Source organism: Bemisia tabaci, chromosome 6 (genome assembly GCF_918797505.1).
Source record: "Bemisia tabaci chromosome 6, PGI_BMITA_v3".
In the NCBI taxonomy this organism is placed as follows: Eukaryota; Metazoa; Arthropoda; class Insecta; order Hemiptera; family Aleyrodidae; genus Bemisia; species Bemisia tabaci.
The window spans coordinates 2376215-2395847 of record NC_092798.1 but is presented as its reverse complement, the minus strand read 5'-3'; the positions used below and the strand labels follow the sequence as shown (position 1 = coordinate 2395847).

The 19633-nt window shown below is 38.1% G+C and overlaps 1 protein-coding gene across 2 annotated transcripts; it reads right to left on the bottom strand.

Moving 5' to 3' along the window:
• Window positions 1-1058: 1058 nt before the first annotated feature.
• LOC109033860 (ornithine aminotransferase, mitochondrial) lies at window positions 1059-17937 on the bottom strand. 2 transcript variants are annotated; one of them, XM_019046679.2, is made up of 7 exons: window positions 17697-17937; window positions 10965-11203; window positions 9940-10164; window positions 8386-8609; window positions 5586-5837; window positions 3545-3800; window positions 1059-1868 (listed from the first exon to the last, which is right to left on the bottom strand). In XM_019046679.2, exons 1-7 carry the CDS (start codon window positions 17732-17734, stop codon window positions 1690-1692), a joined length of 1413 nt encoding a protein of 470 aa, XP_018902224.2. In that variant the 5' UTR covers window positions 17735-17937; the 3' UTR covers window positions 1059-1689. The 2 variants fall into 2 exon arrangements, with proteins under 2 accessions (XP_018902224.2, XP_018902225.1); XM_019046680.2 differs by lacking the exon at window positions 17697-17937 and adding an exon at window positions 12077-12231.
• Window positions 17938-19633: the final 1696 nt, after the last annotated feature.

Genomic DNA, 19633 nt, shown 5'->3' with positions numbered 1-19633 from the left:
GAACGCGCTATCCCGCATTCTAAATTCCTCAAAAAGAACTCAATATGGCGCTTAGTTCCGTTTGACAGAAGTACGTCCAAATAATGTATAGAGATGGCTGTATGTTTCTAACGGTATATTATTATGCCGAAGTGTTGGGGGGAAAAATAGAAAAAAAAGTTTATCCTACTTAGGTATATAATATTTTGAGAGTCGTAGCAGAGACGATATATTCCAGAGACTCTGTACCGTCTTTTTACCAATGGTGTAAAAGTTACTCAAGGAAGCCAATTCTCTGATTCACTTATTGATGAAAAGGATAAACTAAAGCTTCTAGACAAGTTTAAGTATGAATAAACTCTATTTTTGATTTTAATGATCAAGAGCAGGTTCAAAACGCTAATTGCAGAAATGCGTATCTCTTGATCATAAGTATGTCATTTTCCAATCATGTAATGTTTGATCCGGCTACACGAGATTAAATTAAAGCTTAAAGGAATTGCAAGCTTGAAAATCTTTCTTCAGTCTCTAAATGATCCAAATCCGCAAACAACAGGTTTAAAACACTAATTGCAAAAAATGCGCAACTCGTGATGAAGTGTCAATTCTTAGTGCCTAAAACGCGAATCTCGGCATTTCTGCCGTATTTATTAACAGTTCGAGAAATTATTCTAAATGCTGATGGAGTCTGAAGAAGCATCTTATTCTTGCAATCCTCAAGAATTATAACCCTTCTACTAACAATAGAGGAATGCAGACAGTTTTTTACTCTCCTGGAAAATCGTGTTTTCCGAGATACGCACATCTGCGCATTCACCATCGTTATGTGTCTTGTCCTCCATCCCCCTCAATTGCACTCATGCTGTTGATTTTGACCATTTTGTCGCAACACGCTGAGATTGAATTGCATCTACCTAACGATTTAATTGGTGGTCTTCGTTTAGATTCAATCGCAATTTTGGATTTTAATAAAATCGCGATAATATACAGCCACAGGTTGAACTGCAATTTCGCGATTTTTGCTTGTTGGAGAAGGAGAAATTGAAATTAGTCCATAAGGAATCATTGAAATAAAACCATTTGTTATTATGTTGACAATTTATTAAACTCAAATAATTAATTGACAAGTAGAGGCGGACTCAGCCGGTGATTGTAAATTTGCTCTACTCTGTCATACCAGATCTTCAGAATCGTGAAAGGCCGCGACGGATCAGTGGACAAGAATGTTGTTGTCACTTTTAAAAAAAAATGCAAACTCAACTGTTCATTTAATCATAGATGTAGTTAACCATCACTGAAAAAAAAAACACATTGGATCTAGAGTCCAGACTCTTGAAAACATTGACAAGAAAAAATACTCTTGATTCAATGAGATTTAAGCTTAAATCAAAAGGAAATCCGCTCAAATTAGGGGGCTCCGGTTCTTGATTTAAGCAAAAATCCGATTGAATCAAGAGTATTTTTTCTTGTCGATGTTTTTAAGAGTCTGGACTCAAGATCCAATGTGTGTGTTTTTTTTCCAGTGATGCATTATTCTATTGTAAAATCGGCATTTATACTTGTACATTTTTGTAACATATTATCAATGCTGAAGCAACATTCAATTTTTTCCACGAATGCTTCAATTCGCAGCTTGTTCAGTGGTCCATTCTCAAATTGTCATGATTCAGAGCACGATTGATCGGCGGTTGAATACTGTTTTGTCCCCGTTCATTTTGCCGGCATTTTAAAATTGTTGAGTGCGTCGACGATGATGTCAATTCCAGCTCGCATCTGTTCCTCGGTGATGATCAACGCTGGCGAGAATCGAATCACCTTCTCGTTGATGTGCTTCGTGATCAAGCCACGGTCTCGCATTGCAATCGTTGCATATTTTGTGTCAATTTGCTCTGAAATCATGAAATTCATTCAAGTTTCAAAAATAAAATAATTCAAAATCCAGGCATCTATTTTTCATTCTTCGGACCGGTATTTAGTAACGAAGATTGGAAGAGGGTGGTTGCGAATTAGTAATTTCCACGGATTGTTGAAGATTTGCGAATCAATATACTCAAATACTCGGACTGGTCTGTTGTGGTTCATTATCAGAGCATTTGACCACGCCTACGCAGATATTTGCACTATGGACATTAATCACAGTCATCTTTTTTTATTTTTTTTTTTTTTCAGATATCTATCATTAAACCTTAGCAAAACTGTGACTTGTTACCGTTCCAACATGCATGAGAAACAAAGTTTATGCCAGGATTTAGAGGGGAGAGGAGGGGAGAGTGCAGTCCCCTTCTCTGTATCCTCCATCTTTTTTGTCAAAAAAAACTCTTACTTTGGCCCATACTGCCAAGTTAAGGTAAAACAGCGCATGAGCTTTCAAAAGTTGCCGAATTTCCCCGGATGAAACATGCAATTTTGAGGACTTTTATGCATTTTCTCATTTGAAATTTTCAGATGTTTTAGGTTAACTGCGAGGAAAACTGTCCGACTACTTTAAAGAAAAATACTCACGATTTAATAATTAATAGTAAATTAATAGTAAATTAATAGTAAATTCGTTTTTTATTGAAGAAAATTGGCTACGTCTGAGGACTCATACGGCGTTCTATCTTAGCACAACAGCAAAGCACCCAAAACGTTCCTGCCATCTTGTTCCTGCTGGGAGATGCTTTTCCTTGGATCACCCTGTACAGTGGCGACTCTAGATAGTTGGCAGCACTGTTTTTCCTGTATTTAAATCCACTGTAAATATCGATTTTAGGTGAGGCAAGCTTCTCACCAAGAGTCGATTGTTTCACATAAATTCAGATGGAGAGAAAACAGTGTTGCCAACTTTTAAGGGTGGTTTCATGATAACTGGAATTGTTTTGTCGCCGTAACAGACAAAACATTTTTCGGTCATATGTTTAGTAGTAATTATAATCACTCAAATTTTTTTTCATTAATGTACACAAGGTTATGTGTTATAACGCTTTTCAAAGATCTATCGCTCTACTTTTCAATTTAATATGTAAATGACCGAAAATGTGCTGTTTGTTACGCTGACTTTTTACAGCGTAATAGACAGCAAATTTTCGGAATTTACATAATATCAATTGAGAAGTAGAGCAATAAATCATTAGAAAGCGTTATAATACGTAACCCTTTGAAGATAAATGCGAAAAAATTCGAGTGATTATCATTTCTACTAAAAATATGACTGAAAAATGTGTTGTCTGTTACGGCGACAAAACTATTCCAGTTATCGTGAAACCACCCTTAAGAACCGCCACTGATAATCAAGAATCTAGTAATCACTCAATATTTTTTTTCCATGCACTGGAAAAAATGACATTGAATCTAGAGTCCAGACTCTTGAAAACATTAACAAGAAAAAGGACTCTGGATTCAATCAGATTTACACTTAAATCAAAAGGAAATCTGCTCAAATTAAGAGGCTTGGTTCTTGATTTAAGCTTAAGTCTGATTGAATCAAGAGTATTTTTTCTTTTCGATGTTTTCAAGAGTCTGGACTCTAGACCCAATGTGTTTCTTTTTCCAGTGTGCGGTTTGATTTATCGAAAATTTAACTAACCTGGATCGACGACGATAGCGTTGAGTAAACCACGCCCCCGGACGATCGGGACTTTCTTCCTGTCCAATCGCGACGACAGCTCGGACATGAAGAGGTCGCCCATCTTCTTGGCGTTCTCGTCGAACTTCCCCTCGGTCATACTCTCCAGGGACACGATCCCCAGGTGGCACGCCAACGGGTTCCCGCCGTAGGTCGAGCCGTGGGTTCCTGGCGTGAACACCTCCATCACTGGATCGTCCGCCAAAACCGCCGAGACCTGAGTGAGAGGACATTTCAGAGCTCATCAGAGAGGGAAGCGAAAGATCAATAGGACGTAGTTAAATCAAGAGGAACTATAACGACGGTGCAAGTCGGCAATCTAGGGCCGGATTTACCAATAGGCTACATAGGCTGTAGCCTAGGGCGCAACATTTTGAGGGGCGCAAAATTTGAGAATTTTTTTTTTTAATTTAACGAGTCTTTCGTTACTTTTTATTTTCCAAAACCAACTTAAAAACGTAAACGTACCTCAAAACTGTTTAAAATCGTGTTTTTTTTAGAAGTGAATTTGAACATTTTCCTGACACCTAACATCCTCCTTCTGATCTGGAGGGGAGGGGCGTCTGGGGGACACCCCTCCCCCCCCCCCACGAGAGCGCTTACTTTTAAGGGCGCCACCCTAAGTTTAGCCTAGGGCGCTAAAAATGTAAATCCGACCCTGCGGCAATCACATAACTCGGTTTGCGACGTCGTAGACTTCCTGTCATACTTTATTTTTTAAACGGGGAACTACTCCACGGCAATTCTTTAAATCTGCCTTGATTTTTCTTCTCTGTGCGAAGAAAATTCTGCACAAACTTCAAGGAATGATGTCAATGTGTTCTCCTTTAAAAAAATGACATAGAGGCGGAGATTTTCAGACACCGCAAACGAGGTATGTGATCGCCGACTCACACCATTGATAATGATTGTGACATGAGCCTTGTCATGCATGTCTTCTTACGGATCTTACAGCTCATGGAAGAATGGATGCAGTTCCTTTTGATTTGAAACAGCATCCACTCACTAAAACACATAAGTGCATTCATGTTAAACTTGCGTGTATTAAAAGTATCCTCGGCTGTGCATGTTGCCTATGTAAAAAATGTAGGCGTTTTGACCTTCCATGTGAGCTCTTACGAAGTCACTTCCTTCAGACGGACAAAATTAGGAAGTCTCTTTATCCTCGATACTCCGATAAGGAGAAGAAGAAAAAAAGCCAACTTTCTTAATGGAAGACATGAGTCAGTTTTGGTAAAAAAAAAACCCATTGCACTCGATTTTTTTAAAATCAAATTCCGCATGCCCTTAACTGTATAATCCAAAATCAAGGCTTTTGAAATCTGATCACTATTGGATTAATTATAAGGTGTTTTGTGACGCACAAAGTGATGCAACCCTTCTGTGTGTGCAAAACTTCAAATAGGCTTTTCTCAAAACAACGTTTTTTAATCTTAAGGTAGGTACACCCGTTTAGGATTTCCTGGATAGATTTTCAAAATTCTGGGTTTTTTTGTATTTTTTTAAACCTTTTTCTCTAACAGACGGGAGGGTACCCTCTCCTTTTCTGTGAGTACCAAGGCCTCATTTGCTAATTTTTTTAAAAATATGTTTTTTTCATATCCACGAGAACTTCAATTTTCAGAACTTTTAAGAATCCCCTCCTCTCATCCAAAGCTGGTAAAAGTACATGGAATCCGAAAAAAAAAAGTTTTTGAAAATCCATTAAGTATATTTTGCAATAAGTGTACCTTAATTTCAGTGGTGAGGCGTGAAAGATCGACTGGCGACATTTCTCCATTTGAAGCTATGTTAAAAGATCGATTATTAAGATGTTCGTTGCAAACACCTTGTTCATCGATCCTTTCCCATAGGTTTATATGGCAGATCAATCGATAAATCGCAATGTAGCCACGCCACTGCTCAGTTTCAATATACTTTACATAATGAAGTTCGGGGCTCATGACTCTCCGAGTAAATCTATCCTAAAAAATATGTTTCAAAGTGTGTGGGTGGTACTTACAGGCATAACGCCTCCAGACAGAGCTTTTCCGAGTATAAGAATATCAGGTTTAACGTTCTCATGGTGGACAGCGAGGAATTTTCCAGTTCTGCAGAGGCCGGTCTGTACTTCATCCGCGATCCACAGTACGTTATATTTTGTGCACAGCTCCCTTACTTTCTTCAAGTAACCTTCATCAGGCACCACAGCTCCAGCTTCACCTTGGATCGGCTCCACCATGAAAGCACAGACGTGAGGGTCCTTCAGCTTTTCCTATAGGACAAAAGCTTTCTCTTTAGTTCGGAGCTGTAACGTCCTCTCTCACTTGCATTGCCTTCCAGATTCATTCTGGGTTTTTATACTTGGCAGATTGTAAACTTTTCAAGTTGGCTCAATTTTTGTAAGTCAGTCATAGTGAGAAAACTTCAATTCTCGAAAGTTTAGTATTGTATCATTGCCCGGTTACCAGACGGAGAGGTCTTGAAGCGAAAAAATGCGACAAAAATGTACCCAAAAACTGTTTGCAGGGGATGAGTCTGACACGTGTGGGCTCAAAATTGCCAAAAATCAAAATCTAGGCTGATCCTAATTTCGATATATTGCAATTTGAAATTTTCATGGTAAACGCAAGTTTTCTATTGATTTTGATCCCCTTTATATGCATTTGTCCATTGAATCGATGATGATCGGTTCAAGTTTTTATTTTACTTTCGATTCATGTCGATCGAATACATACTCTCTTGTTACATGTAGACTACTTATTATTCTCTTTTTTTAAACTGAACAATTCGCCTTCTGCTGCTTCTGCCAGCGACTGTTGTTACCAATATGTTGTGAGTGCTGATTTCAGCTCATTGCATACTTGATTCTCTCAAGGAGTTTTATGAGCAAAAGCAATTCGCCCTCAGCTGCGTCTGCAGCAATTGTTGTTACGCATATATCGTGCGTACTGATTTGAGATCATTACATACTCGACTGTCTGAAGGCGTTTTATGTGTGCAAGTAGCGCAGTCTGTCGGAGAACGAACAAAGTAGGGATTGAGCACATAAAACGCCTTCAGGGAATCGAGTATGTAATGATCTAAAATCAGCACGCACTACAGATTCGTAACAACAATTGCTGCAGTCGCAGCTGAAGGCGAGTGGCTTTCGCTCATAAAACTCCCTCAGAGAGTCAAGTATGCAATGAGCTGAAATCAGCACGACATATTGGTAACAACAATCGCTACAGACGTAACAGAAGGCGAATTTTACAGTTAAAACAAAGAGTATGATAGGTAGTCTGCATGTAAAGAGAGGGTATGTATTTGATCGACATGAATCGAAAGAAAAATAAAAACGTGAACCGATCAACATAGATTCAATGGACAAATAACTCGTCGCTTGGCTGACATAAGGGCGTAACTACACATTGATATGAGCCGAGTAAGGCATTGCATTATGGACGACAGGGTTTGCTGCAGAGTGTAGTTACGCCCTTATATCAGAAGGGCGACGAATTAAAAAAAAGGATCAAAATCAATAGAAAACTTGCATTTACTAAGATTTCAAATTGCGATATCTTGAAATTAGGATCAGCCGAGATTTTGATTTTTCGAGATTTTGAGTCCACACGTGCCATAAACTCACTCTCCGTAAACCGTTTTTGGGTACCTATATTTTTGTCGCATTTTTTTGGCTTCAAGACCACTGTGCAGGCTGCAGGAGAAGTAATTATGGAAATTGATAGACTAAGAAGACGAAAAGAAAATGTAGCGATCCTGGAAACGGAAGGTAAGTAAAAGTCGCTCTGATGAAAGCCTATAAGAGATCGTATCAATGATTTTGATTTTCCTCCAACCGTTTCAAGCAAGAGGAGCGTTCTATTTTCCCTCTGTCTATCGCTTTGTCTATCAATTTTAATAATCAGCCCGCTGTTAATTTGCGGGGAAACAATTACTTACATAAGTATTTTCCTATAAAAGAAACAGCTTCAGGAGAGGCAAGCCCCATCTTTGAAAAACAGGAGATTTTTTTCATTTTTCTGTACAGGATTTTGCATCAAAAACGTACTATTATGATTGTTCTTTTTTTCATCTGGAATGCTTACTAGGTGAAAAATCGATTTTGGGCTATTAGTACCTTCGTATTTTTCTGAAATGAAAGCTGAAACTTTTAAAGTGGCCAAAAAAAGCCGCGATTCATTTAATATTTTGATGGTTTGTTTTCTTAGTCCATCGTTAAAGTCTCTGGTGTTGTAGATTTATAGGGATTATAAGTTGTCTTCATCGTCTATAGCTGGTTTGAGATTTAAATGCAAAGATTGGTAGCGAAGTTATTCTAGTGTTTTTCGTGTGGGAAGGTTCGCTGCCTTTTTCTGCCATAAGAGCTCCACATTTCGACATGTTCAATTGTTCATATACTCTCCCTATGGGAACCGTCCATAAATAATTACTTCACCTATTTTTCCCGACTTTTTGACCCCTACCTCCCCCTTGTTCACCTACATGTCACTTACTTCCAGACCCCCCCCCCCCTCTAAATACTACCGTGCTGAGAAATAACGACGTATGAACATCCGAATGTTGCCAAATTTCCGTTTATGAAACATTGTAATTTCTTAGAAGATGTATGAATAATTTTCATTAAAATTTTTAAATGCTGTAGATTAAATCGCGAGATAAATTCTTCGAAAATTTGGAGGAAAAATGTCCCCAAATTTCCTTGGAAATTTTTATTTTATCAGAAGGAGATTGGCAACGTCTGGAAGCTCATACGGCGTTTTTCCTTAGCATGATAGTCTATGTGGGTCTTTTTCTGTCTTTGAAAACGGTTCACTAACCTCGAGCGCGGGGATGTCGTTGTAAGGGATGTTGTGAAATTCTGGGACGTGCGGCCCAAACTCGTCCTTGCTTGTCGGGCTGCTCGAGCTGGAAATGGCGGCGATGGTTCGACCCCAGAAGTTCCCGTGCGCGAAAATCGTCTTCGCTTTGTTTTCAGGGATTTTTTTGACCCGGTAGCCCCATTTCCGGGCCAACTTCACCGCTGTCTCGCCACCTTCGGCACCTGAAAACCGAGGACGCAGTCTTAAAGCTCGGCGCAAAGTACTGCAGTATCAATCAAAATGCACCACTCGTTTCGCTTGCTAGATTTCAGTGTTTCGCTTTGCCTATTTTCTAGAGGACCTCTCCATTTAACCAACGTATGGTATTCTGCCATCATCATAAAAAAGAAAAGCGCCGTATGAGCCTTCAGGCGTTGCCAAATTTCCTTTGACAAATCACTAATTTTCAAGAAAACTTGTGAATATTTTTCTTCCAATTTCTCAAGTAATTTTGTTTGTAATTTGATCTAAAGAGTCTGAAAATTTCAAGGAAAAATATTGATAATTTCCCTCAACAATGAACATTTTATCGGAGAAAGTTTGGCAACTCTCGAATGTTCATACGGCGTTCTTCTTAAGTATTTGAAGGCCCTTTTGAGCCCACCCTGAATTTCTTCAACTCTACGATTTTTCGCGTATTGAAGATCTAAATTCTACGGAATGCGTCATGGTTTGATCTTTTTTAGTCTCCTCTCGTACTTAAGTCTGGCCTTAACATGGTGGGTTAAAACGCCGATTTTGGCGAAAAATGCGGGTTTCGTGGGTTTGGGGTCGAATGTTGGAATATCCGCATTTTCCGCCAGAATCGGCCTTCAGACCCATTTTTAGGCCAGTATTAGACCCTGGAAAGAGACCCAAAATGACCAAATCGTGATGAATTTCGTTCAATATAAACCTTAAACGAGCAAAAAATCGTAGAGTTGAGAAAATTAAGAGTGGGCCCTAAAACGGCCCCTATCGATGAACCTTTTTTATGAGGTCATGTCATATTATCGGTAATATTCTCTGATTTCCTTCCGTTTTATTTTTAACAAGATAAGAACAAGGTACATTCTGACTTAAAAGCTATAAAATGGCTTGTTTCTCTCTAGAAAATAAAATAGCAGGAAAATTGAAACACCGCAATGAAGATACGTGGTTTTAGACTTTGACCATCGATATCTGCATCGAGAATCTAGGCTGAAATTTCGGGTGCTCGCAGGAATCACAGGGCCTCACTACGCGATCAGACGATTCAGGAGAATACACTCAAGGCATCGGTTGGAAGTGGCGGTTTGACCGATTTCAATGGACCATTAGACAAAATGCGAATTCAAGCATTCTGACACACCTTCCTTGACAAAAATTTCACGTAGAACACGAATCCTGCCGTTGAAATCACTGAAATTAACTCCTAACTAAGATATGGGATTATTCGTGAAATTTTGGTTAAGAGACGTGTATTAGAATGCTCAACTTTGTAGCTTGTCTGGTCCATTGGGCTAATATCATGAGGGTGTGTTGTGTCCTTACCGGTGTTCATGGTGAGGACTTTGTCGAAGTTGAATTTCTTGGTGATGTACTCGGCAAACTCGTACATTTTGTCGTGGTAGATGGCTCGCGAGGTGTGATGCAGGATTCCAACCTGCTTCCGCATAGCCTCCACGATCGTGGGATGGCAATGACCATGGGACAGAGTCGCGTATCCCGCGAAAAAGTCCAGGTATTTTTTCCCATCCACGTCCCACATGTATACGCCTGAAAATGTTCAATTAATCAGTCAAAAAACGTCAAAGGCAAGGCCAGAATGACGTCATCGGAGAATCCCGTGATGACGTCATCATTGCTTTTCTCATCAATTCCTTTCCGAACTAGCGAGGTTTTTGTATGATGACATCCTTGCTTTTCTGATGATGTTTTAGTTTTATGAAGATTTTTTATTGAATTAAAGAAACCTAACGGACTGAACTTTTTCTGCGACTTTACTTCATGCATTCAAAAACTCTTACAGAAAATTTCAAGGTGTTTTTTAAGATTCTTTTTTGAAGAAATAAAATGTAATTAAACTTTTTTAAACATTGCTCAATAAAAAATTTTTCCAATTAATTCCAAATAACGTTTCAAGGAGATACGGCAGTTTTGTTGAGTCACAAGTAAGAAGAAGACCTTTGAAGGAGACTCGAGATTGCCACTCGCAAGAGAAAGCTATTTAACGGTGGTGAAAGAAGCGCAACTATTCGCGCATTACGTGATGTTTGCCTATCCTAATAATTGGAGGCATTTTTATAGCTCACCAAATCTTCGAATGGTTTTGATTTGGCTGTAAGCTAGTGTAAGCTTGACGCTAAAACTCTCAAATCACTAATCAACCCGTGCGTTCATATCTTTACCTAATTTTCCTATAATCAAGTAATAAACTTTGTGAGATAAAATTAGTTGCATTTGTAATCAGAATTGCCTCAGAAGAATGCGTGTCGACTAGTGGTAAGTTTGAAAAACTCATTCTGAAAGATATATTTTTAGATAATTTTTTCGATTCGATTGAAACAGATATTTACCTTCTCCTTTGGAGATGGCGACAGGAAGTGGGTCATAATTGTGAGCGGTAGATTTGTACTCCCTCTCGAAGACCTCCTTGGAAGTAGCTGCTTTGGGTACGGCCGGTTCGCTTAAACTGACTGTCGTCGAGATCAACCGTGGGAGACTTGCATTGCCGACCAATCCCAAATGTCTGACCACTTCGGCTGAATTCTTTTGTAGCATTGCCATTTTTTCGGAGATACTACCACTAGCATACCTGTGAAATAACGAATGGAATTGGATTAGCCTGTATGTATGTAAAAATTCTAACCGATGTTTATGCATGGACGAAAAGGGAAATGGCAAGGCATGGTGAGGAACGCAGCCTTTTTGCCATAGGAAACGGCAAATAGGGCTTTAACTTTATGATTTTTTGACGGAATTTGAAGGCACCCGATTTTTTTTCCCCGGGGAACGCTTTGGCACACATATTCGTTTGATGCCAGGACGCATTTCTCCCCCCTATGAAATTTTGAAATAAAAAAGTAGGTTTTTTTACTTGCCCTACCCCATAAATCTATAGCTATACAGCATATATCTATAGACATTTTTTTTTACAAGAAAAAAATACGGGTCTAAAATGTTACATTTTGGAAATATACGCTAAAATTTGCAAGCCTTATGAAAAATGTTTGTAAATCATGATGTGATACATTGATATTTAAGGAATTTCAGTTAACCCTTCATCGTATTTGAAAGTATTTTCATTATTCAGCTGAAACACCGATGGATCAATTATTTTAAAAGAGTAAAAATTCAATATATTCTTATTGTTGAAATGAGCTATCAAGACTGAAATTTAGAATGAGTGAACGAATAATTATAGCTGGGAAGGACTAACGCACAAAAAAACCATTTTAAGTAAAGAAATTGTTTATGCGGACATAAATAATGGGAACGAAGTACTAAGTGAAAACAACTTATAAATTCATTTTTTCACGGCAACATTAATAATGGTAATTGTTCATTATTATAAGACGTTATTTGAAGGAATCAAAAATAAATAAACCATTATGAACTATTAAAGGAGACTTGAAAAACCCGGGCACCTTAAAGGCAACGTGAAGGTAAAAAAGCAAAGGTCGATTACCTTTTTCTAAGGGACCAATGAAGAAATTCTTGCGCAGGAGGACACTATACCAGGCACTCCCGAAACAAAGTGAATTTCTCGACGGTTGTAAAGTATTTATAATGTAAGCCTTTTGCCTTTATCGGGATCGTAAGCTCAACTTCTAGCTAGATAATCTGCGAGTCAAAGGTTTATCAGTCTATCAGAGGAGCCTAATTTGTGATCGCATGACTTCTGACTGCATTGAGAAACTCAACTAATTTGAGCACGCACTGGCAAATGTGGCCTTTTGGATGGCGATTTTTTTTATGATTGAAAAGCGTGGCGCGGGCGTGATGAAGTGATATGTAAGCGATTTTGTGAGGAATTAATTGGGGGGGGGGGGGTGCGTGAAAAGATAATATGGACTTGAAGAATTAATGAAGCAATAACCGTTAGTCTAAACATCAGCTGGTGGCTTGAAAAAAAAAGAAAGAACTCTCTAGATTGATAATGATATTAGATCAAAATTTTAAAGCTTCTCGGCAAATCGTTCTGAATGAAGACTAAATAACCCAGAATATCAACACTACCGTGCTAAGAAAGAACGCCGTATGAACATCCGAGAGTTGCCAAATTTCCAAAAAATGTATTTTTGACAACATTCATGCATATTTTTCCCTGAAATTTTCAGATATTTTAGATTAAATTCGTACAAAATTGTCTGAAAATATTGGAAAATAATATCCGCAATTTTCCTAGTAAATTCGGTTTTTATCCCAGGAAACTTGACAACGTCTGAAGGCTCATACGGCTTTCTTCCTTAGCACGGCAATACACTTTTGTGACGGAAAAATATTTCATTACCTTCTTACGAATTAATGTTTCAACCTTGTTAGAGTTTTAAAAATATGCAGAGCAAAAAGTAAACATGAACGAATAAGGTAACATTGACCCCAGTGACCCTGTAAGGATACTGAGTGGCACAAGGTCTCTAATTCTGCATTTCTGCAGCTTTTTAGTCGACTCATCGTTCTAAGCGTGGACCGCTATTAAAAATCTAATTTGATAATAGAGAGTTTATTTTTATTTTGTGACTCTTCATTGGGCCGCTACAAAATTGAAGGCGCGATGGCGCAAGGCGTGAACTCGCAATGCTCCGCTCTAGGCTGTCGATGATGTGTTGCTCATAATTGGTAGAAAGTTAAAATGAGGTCCAACCACGTATTTCCTACTTCTGGCTGTGTTGCTCACTCAGACCTTGACAAAATATGACAATGGGGAACAACACGCCATGAAAATAAAGCAAAGGAAAGGGTGCGCGTTGATGACGGCGCAGAGATACAAATATTCGTACTTGATGGATGTCCGTGTTGCATCTGTCAAATTGAAGGCGCGATGGCGCGATGCATAAAATTGCAATGCTCCAATCATTGCTGCCAATGATATTTATCTCAGATACGTTTCCCCTGTGTGGCTGACATACGCAGCCCCCGCTGCTCCCGGCTGTGTTGACAGTCAATTTTAATAATGAAACTTACAAGTTGGGAAAATAGAAATCAGTATGCGAGATTGCCTGCTTTTTTTAAGTTAAAATTTGTTTACATTGCTTTGTAGGCAATCTTGATTTTTAGTGTCCGCGGACGCAACATATGTGAAAATATGCGATGCGGGATAAGATAATTGTGCGTTTCGAGGTGTATTTTGGACATTTTTTATGACTTTAACGTGATTTCCGTCTGATTGTTTAGTACTTGTGAGGAATCTGAAATCATTGTCAGTAGGCTCGTATCTCTTGTATACTAAAGACCCATATTCCAATGTTTATTTTTACCAATGTGCAGGAAAAAAATGGAGTGAATGTTTCAGTTATCGTTGTTGTTTCACTTCCCGATTGTAAAAATCATGAGTCGTAAACAGAGGGACCCGGAACACATGGCAATAATCAGCACATTCACCGTGCGATAAAGTTGAGTCGCATTTGTGTTGATTCAATTCAAAGAGCAAATGATCCGAACATTGTATCGCGACGACACGTGAACGGTTGAAAGCGAACGAGGTACGCGTATGCGGTCATCAAGCTTGGCGATAAAATAATTAAACATTCAAAAACCAATGTCTAGGTTATCAGCAGCCACCGTCATGCATAGTTCCTAGACGGTATAAACGCTCCACGTTTTACTAATGAAAGTGAGAATCATCTTTCTCTCACAATCAGCCTTATTCAATTGTGGATCATTTGCTCTGTATTCTGCCATGCCAAGGAAAAACGCCGTATGAAACTTCAGACATTGCCAAATTTCCTATCATAAAACGCGAAAATCCTGGTAAAGAGCCTTGTTAAAAATGGGTCGAAATTCGCCCCTTTTTAGGCCCTCGATTTTGCAAACGGGAATTGCGCCAAATTGTTGCATATGATGCCCTAAGTCTCTGGTAAAAATTTCAGCTTGAGTTGAAAAGCGGTTTCGGAGATACGGGGGGTGAAGTGGGGGAGTTGAGCGGCTGGCGTGCGCTATTTCCGCGGCTGTTCCTCGCCAAATCTTCGTTTTGATGTCACCCATTACATGTTTTTCTATGTAATTTTTTGCGTACTTTCCATTTCTGGCCTTAAAAATTACTTACAACCACTTTTCAAGACGCTAAGGGGTAAAAATAGGGGTTGAACGGCCAGCGGCGCGCTCTTTCCTTGGCTGTTCCTCGCCAAATCTTCGTTTTGATGTCACCCATCACATGTTTTCCTATGTAACTCTTCGCGTACTTTCCGTTTCTAACCTTAAAAATTACTTACAACCACTTTTTAAGGCGCTAGGGGGTGAAAAAGGGGGTTGAGCGGTTGGCGGCGCGCTCTTTCCGCGGTTGTTCCTCGCCAAATCTTCGTTTCGATGTCATCCATTACATGCTTTCCTAGGTAATTTTTCGCGTACTTTCCATTGCTGGCCTTAAAAATTACTTAAAACCACTTTTCAAGGGGCCATGAATTTTTTTCGATTTTTTTTTTTTTTTTTTTTTTTTTGGGGAGTTTTTTTTTAATTGATTTCGTATTATTCCCTAAGATCTATTCGTGCCGTATATTTTCACGTTTTCTCAGTGTACCTCACACGTCGTGCGAGAATATACGCATGATTTCATCGGAACCTTAATGTTTACACGCCAAAATGACATGGCAAATATGGGGAAAAATCTGAATTAAACAAATAAGTAACAAAGTAAAGGACAGATTTTTTATTAATCAGATTAATGTACTGCCCCAAGGCATATCTCAGATTTTTCCCCATATTTGCCATGTCATTTTGGCGTGTAAACATTGAGGTTCCGATGAAATCATGCGCATATTCTCGCACGACGTGTGAGGTACACTGAGAAAACGTGAAAATATACGGCACGAATAGATCTTAGGGAATAATACGAAATCAATTAAAAAAAAACTCCAAAAAAAAAAAAAAAAAAAAAATCGAAAAAAATTCATGGCCCCTTGAAAAGTGGGCCCCGAGGGCCTAAAAAGGGGCGAATTTCGACCCATTTTTAACAAGGCTCTTTATGAATATTTTCCTCCCAGTGTTTCCGATAATTTAGTTCACAACTTTACGTAAAGATTCTGAAAATTTAAAGGAGAGATATTCTTAACTTTCCTCAAAAATGCACATTTTATCGAAGGACATTTGGCAACTCTCGAATGTTCATACGGTGTTTTTCATTGGCAAGGCAGTATTATTGCTGTTTTAAGGAAAAACGCCATATCGGCGGTGAAACTGCAAAAATGCGTATCTTGGTTACGATGTTTCAAATTTCCGCTACTATATTATTTTTTAAAAGGAGATAAAATTAACGTCATGGTTTGAAGTTTTCACAGAATATTCCTCATTGAGAAGAAAAATCACTGGCATTTTCAGAAAATGACGTTCAGTAGTTTTTCACCTAGGAAATAAAGTATGCCAGGAAGTCAGCAACGCTGCAAACCGAGATACACATTTCTGCAGTTTCACCATCGATATGAGCCTCCCAGCCAGATATTGCCACATTTCCTTCGATAAAATGGCATTTTTCAGGAAAAATTACTCTTTTCCTTGACGAAAATGTCAGAGGCTTTCATTTGCAATTTTACCTAACGTCTCTAAACATCTTAAATAAAGGTTTTCACAACTCTTCTTTTGAAAAATGAACATTTTATTGAGGGGATTTGGCAACGTCAAAATATTTATACCTACAGAGTTTTCTCTTATCAAAAGTAGATTATGCAAAAAGGAACTACCTACTATTTCTGGTTCCTTACGAAACCAACGTCATTAGTAGTTAGATTTTAGTTTTATGTTATTTGATTCCCTGTGCAAATAGGGTTTTTATTGTTATCCAGCAATAGAAATTACTTGTTGCGTATAAGTAGTGCAGACCAGCTTACATTGTGCTGTTAAATTTACGCATATCAATGATTAAAGTTGCAAAAGTTGGATCTTGATTGCGAAGTTTCAAAACGTTCTCTGATGTTATATTTTTCTGAGGAAAAATTAAGAAGAACGCACGCACATTGCAAACATTTTCGAGGATGGAACTATTTCGAAACTTGGGAGCTGTTTTTGTTTGTACTGTTGAATGAAGGAGAACAGTGTACTGTGTCACAGAGAGTAATTTCTAGTGAGTAGCATAGTGCAGTTTTCCTTCAATTGAGTGAGTAGGCAAAAATGTATCCTGCGAGTCGAAATAGTCGCATCCTTTCGAAATGAAGGCGATCTAAATGCTCCAAGACGCTGATTGTTTGATGTCAAGTGAAGGACAGAGTGTGGTTTTCCTTCATTAAGGCAAGAAGGCAAAACTACACCCCTTTAGTTAATATAGTTGCATCCTTTCGAAATGAAAGCAAACCTAATGTTCTGAAATGATGAGACCTCGGTGTCAAACGAGTATCAAACTGTGGTTTTCCTTCAATTGAGTGGGTAGGCAAAACATATCCTCCGAGTCGAAATAGTTGCATCCTAAAATATTCTAAGGCAATGTAAAAATTTAGCCGTAACCTAATGTTTTCATTGAAAATGAGATACTTCACAATTTTAAGAACACGTTTTCATAAGATTTCTGAAAAATAAATATAGTTTTCCGGCGAAAATATAGAATTATTTTAATTGTTGCACGGCATTGTTCCTTGCGACATGGCATTATTGACTTCATATTATTATGTGACCTCAATTTGGAATTTTTAACGTAGCTTTGTTACCTGAGCAGTGGCAAAAGGGAAGGGACTATTTTTGATCTGGACGATCAAAAGGTGCAACTTTTTTTAAATATATTTTACTGTAATTTGAAAACTAAAATCGGTTTCAATTATTACTAAGGTAACAACTGAAATGGAGAGGAAAATGCGTAAGCAATTAAAAAAAGACACAAAAGAAACTGAAAAAAATAAATAAACATATTTGAGTGACCTATCCAAAATTCTTTCTCTTACCATTAATTTTCAATTTATTTTTTTATACATCAATTTATTTCTCAATATTTATGAACAAGTTTCCTATTTGCTAATTTTGTTTTTGTCTCTTATATGATTTCGAAAATTTCAATTTTTCGGAATTTTTTGTATTAAGCTGTATTTTTTCCATCTTTCTAAAAAGACAGAGATGATGGACTAAAAATTGGGATGGTAGTAATATTACATACGATGTTATTTCCTTACTTGGAATTCAGTCGGCGGATTCCCAGGGCGGTCGACATCTTTTTCACTGTTAGGAGACCTACGAGGGCACTTTTTTCACTCGATACTTACATGAAAAATAATAGTTAAATTAATTTTAATAATTAAATTAATAATAATAATAAAACACAGACATAGAATAGCTGTATCGAGGCACTTGGAGCCCTCGCCGAAAATAGAAAACCAACGACGAGGAGACGAAATCAAACTCGAAACTGTATCGTAAGTTGTGTTCTAAGCGCCGACAATGCACTACGACTACAACAGGTGGGCCTGCACTCTTTTTGTGAATTGGGGGCCAGATCAGATCAGTTGTTCATTAAGATTCTGCCTTAGGAACTCAAAGGTCACCTGAGCGAATGGATAAGGAGCGGAGGCATGGGACTAAAGTTCAGAAAAATAGACGAATTCCCCCGAAATATTCGAAATTTGAGCAAAACATCAATAGTATATCCGCTCCATCAAGTTCAAGGCCGCAACTGGGCATCTTCACTCGTAGACAGATAAATAATACCTACTATCTCGTTGGAATCCAAACAAAATTGGCGAAACGTATAATGAGTATGTATTATATGAATGGGAGAAAAGGCAAATATCGTCGTTTTCCATTCGAAACAACGTAATTCAATTTCAACACCGCAAAATTTCCAAATTCAGTTTTGTTTGTAACTACAAAACTATTAGGCGTCTCTGATTAAAAATTTTACTATTTTGCTCCTGATCGTACTAGCTATTAATAGTAAAATTTTGGACAAATATAGCATAGTTATGTTCTTGTAAATAAATTCCATCTTTTTGAGTCAATTTTGCAACATTGGAATGGAGTTACGTCCCTTCGTCTAGGAAACAAGCTAATTTTTTTACGTAAAGAGTATTTTTAAGCTAAATTTTATGTATAAAATCGTGTATATTTCAAACCATGGAAGACAGCATTGCATTTGGCATTGCAATGCTATTGCTTTTGGTTCCCTCTTGAAAAATAGTTCGATTTTTCCCGAATTTGTCAAATATTCATTGAAAAAAATAATATGTTATTTTAGCACGTGGGATGTCAAAAAGGTGTCTGGTGATCCCAAGATGCTGCCTTTACCTACTGCCCTCGCAGTTAACTTTACATCCGCAATATACAACTGTGTGAGCAATTAAGGCAGCATCTCAGGATCACCAGACACATATTTGACATCCTAGGTGCTAAAACAACATAAAACAGGAGGATACATTTTTAAACACCGCGATTGAGATACGTGGTTTCGCAATTTGGCCATCTCTGTACTATTCGCGTGACATATCGAAGGTGAATCTCCCAAAACCACGCTAACTCGTTCGCGGTGTTTAAAAATCTCCGCTCCTATTTTATTTTTTACAGGATCTAACAAGCCTTCATCATTTCGAAAATTTTTTTCAGAATTTGCTTCGCACGGAAGAGAAAAATCACTGAAGTTTTCAAGAATTGACTTTGAGTAGTTTCCCATCTAAAATATAAAGTATGACAGGAAGTCTGCAACGTCGCAAAACGAGATACGCGTAGTTTGGGAGTTTCACATGTGATATAGATCTAAGTTGTCCATCCACTTTAGCAATCAAAGCTAAACAATACCCAAAGATTAATTTAAGACACAATTATCATTGATTATGTAGGTATTTACGTCAATATTACGTGATGGAAGGGGTAGTGGAAATGGTAGCGGGGGAAGTGGTGTAGCGGCACGGGGTCCGGGGGGAGACTGCAGAAGAGGTCTCAGATAAGAAAACCGTGAGACTGACATTATCTACATTTTAATTGTCTAGCACGGTAGATTCTGCTATGCTTTATAATGCTACGTCACGCTTTCAGGAATGTAGCATTGGAGAGCGGATTTTAAATAAGTGCATAGATACTAGTAAAATCGCTACTAACACTTAGAGTCCCTTTATACCCA